This window comes from Solanum lycopersicum, chromosome 2 (genome assembly GCF_036512215.1).
Source record: "Solanum lycopersicum chromosome 2, SLM_r2.1".
Classification (NCBI taxonomy): Eukaryota; Viridiplantae; Streptophyta; class Magnoliopsida; order Solanales; family Solanaceae; genus Solanum; species Solanum lycopersicum.
Genome location: NC_090801.1, coordinates 62,815,524 through 62,817,559, shown reverse-complemented (window position 1 = coordinate 62,817,559; position 2,036 = coordinate 62,815,524). Strand labels below are relative to the sequence as shown.

Genomic DNA, 2,036 nt, shown 5'->3' with positions numbered 1-2,036 from the left:
TCTACCTAACAGTACATCATCTGTTAGGATAGTTACTTCTCAAAAGCTACCTGATAATGGAAAATCGCTTCCAAAGTCTTTGTCAACCTTGAGCAACTCTCCTTTTTCTCAAGGATCGCGTTTTAACGTGCAATCTAGTGTGTGTTTGTGTGTGTATATATATATAGACATACAGTTGATTTCATATAGGAAACATTTTAAAAGTCTTTTCAGGAAATGAAATTGTCTTTAAGTTATAAGCCATGAGAATACTTATCAATTATCATAGTTGATTTGATTTTACAGATTGATGTTTCTTAGCTAGGTAATGGGAGAAGGGAGTCAGATGAGCCAGATAGAATGAAAGAAACACCAAGTTTGAGTAGTCTTTCAATTCGTGTAATATATATATTTCTAGCATAAGTACAAATCCATTTACAAAGTGTGGTGAACTACTATACAGTTAATGGAGTAGGAACTTCCAGATTAGCTGGAGAAAACATTCAGGAGCGAGCTTCTTGATCTAATCAGGCTCCTAAATGCTCCTTCTAATCCCTTCTCAATGTTGTCAAGTTGAGCCTCAAAAGTCTCCACTTTTGTTTCCATGTTCCTACTGTTTTCTAGGTCTTCATGTTCTGTTCTTCCATTGTGTATCAATTTTGATACCAATGACCATTTTGGCTGTTTCGGCTTCAAAAGTGGCACTGACAAGAAGGACAAGAGCATTTGGAAAATCAAAATACAAACTGCATTGGCTTCCCTTAGTGCTCTAATCACAGCTATTGTCTCCTGATCTGCTTCCAAGAATGCTGCGGTGAGAGTCTCACAATCCACTAATTGCTTCAAGGACAAGGCTAATCTTTTGGCGTCCTTCTTCATTTTCTTGCTGAAACTGGTGAATCTTGCAATTCCAGCTTCTGCATTTGAATCTCCTTTTCGTCTTCTGAGTGAACATTGAAGAGCTCTTACATTTTCCTTATAATGAGAGACGAATTCCTTTATAGTGCCACAAATATCAAGAATCCCAACCGAGTTTCCCAATAACTCCTCGAACCATTTGATATGTTGGCGTTGAGATATGATTCGAAAGGTTTGAGGCAACTGAAGAAGATCATCTGTGCACTTTTGTAACTCCTCCAACCCAAGCAAACTATCACAAATTGTCTCTGATGTTGGTGCAACAACTGATGTCTCCAATCCATTAAGCTTATTCAGCACCTCTTCAACTCTCTGAGTTGTGGGGTGTGATCTGTTGGGCAAACTGATCGATCGAAAAGGCTTGGTTTTTGAACAAGCAAGAGCAGCCATGTCTTTTTATGTTTTTACTTTTAGCTTTTTTGTGAGAAGAGAGACTAAATTTTGTGAGCAATGAACTTCAACCAAAGGACATTTATATAAGCACAAAAAGGGGGTCTAATACTGTGAGCATGTGATTGTAATGTGGTTATGCCCTTTAAATGTGGTGAAGTGATATACATTTAGCAAACAAAGACTCTAATCAATTGTCCTTTTTAAAATAATTGTGTAACTTTGCCTTCATAGGCAACTTCATTTACAGGTCAGCTCCCTCCTGGCTGCCAAGAGTTGTGCCATTGTTACCGGATGTCAATTAATCATATGTCTACCATGTGGCTCCAACGCGGTATTCGATTAGGCACACATTGGCTTAAGAACTTCGTGTTCGATAATAAATGGCTAAAGTGCAAATTAAGGCGTATAATGGAAGAAGGTGATATGATTAATAAATGGTTATGCACGAGTGGCTTGTTCTTCTAATGTTCCCTGCCATCCACAGCATAATAAAGTGAGGTAGACCCTTATACAACACGTTTTAATTAATGCTCAGTTGATGATTATTTGCACCAAAAAATTCTAATTTCCCCCTAATTATTGTTTTAGTTAGAAATAAACAAGTCTCAGAGGTTACTAGTGGAGGATATACAATGCTAAAGGTTGGCATAATTAGTGTTAAAAGAAAGGTTGATAATGGTTTAATTGTTGTATCATGCAGAAAGATTATGGATAAATACCCCTTTTAAAAAATGCCAATAAAGAGG

General features: G+C 37.1%; 1 protein-coding gene across 1 annotated transcript; it reads right to left on the bottom strand.

The window, feature by feature from the left end:
* Positions 1-356: 356 nt before the first annotated feature.
* LOC104645768 (uncharacterized) lies at positions 357-1,564 on the bottom strand. Its single transcript, XM_010318151.4, has one exon. It carries the CDS (start codon positions 1,285-1,287, stop codon positions 466-468), a length of 822 nt encoding a protein of 273 aa, XP_010316453.1. The 5' UTR covers positions 1,288-1,564; the 3' UTR covers positions 357-465.
* Positions 1,565-2,036: the final 472 nt, after the last annotated feature.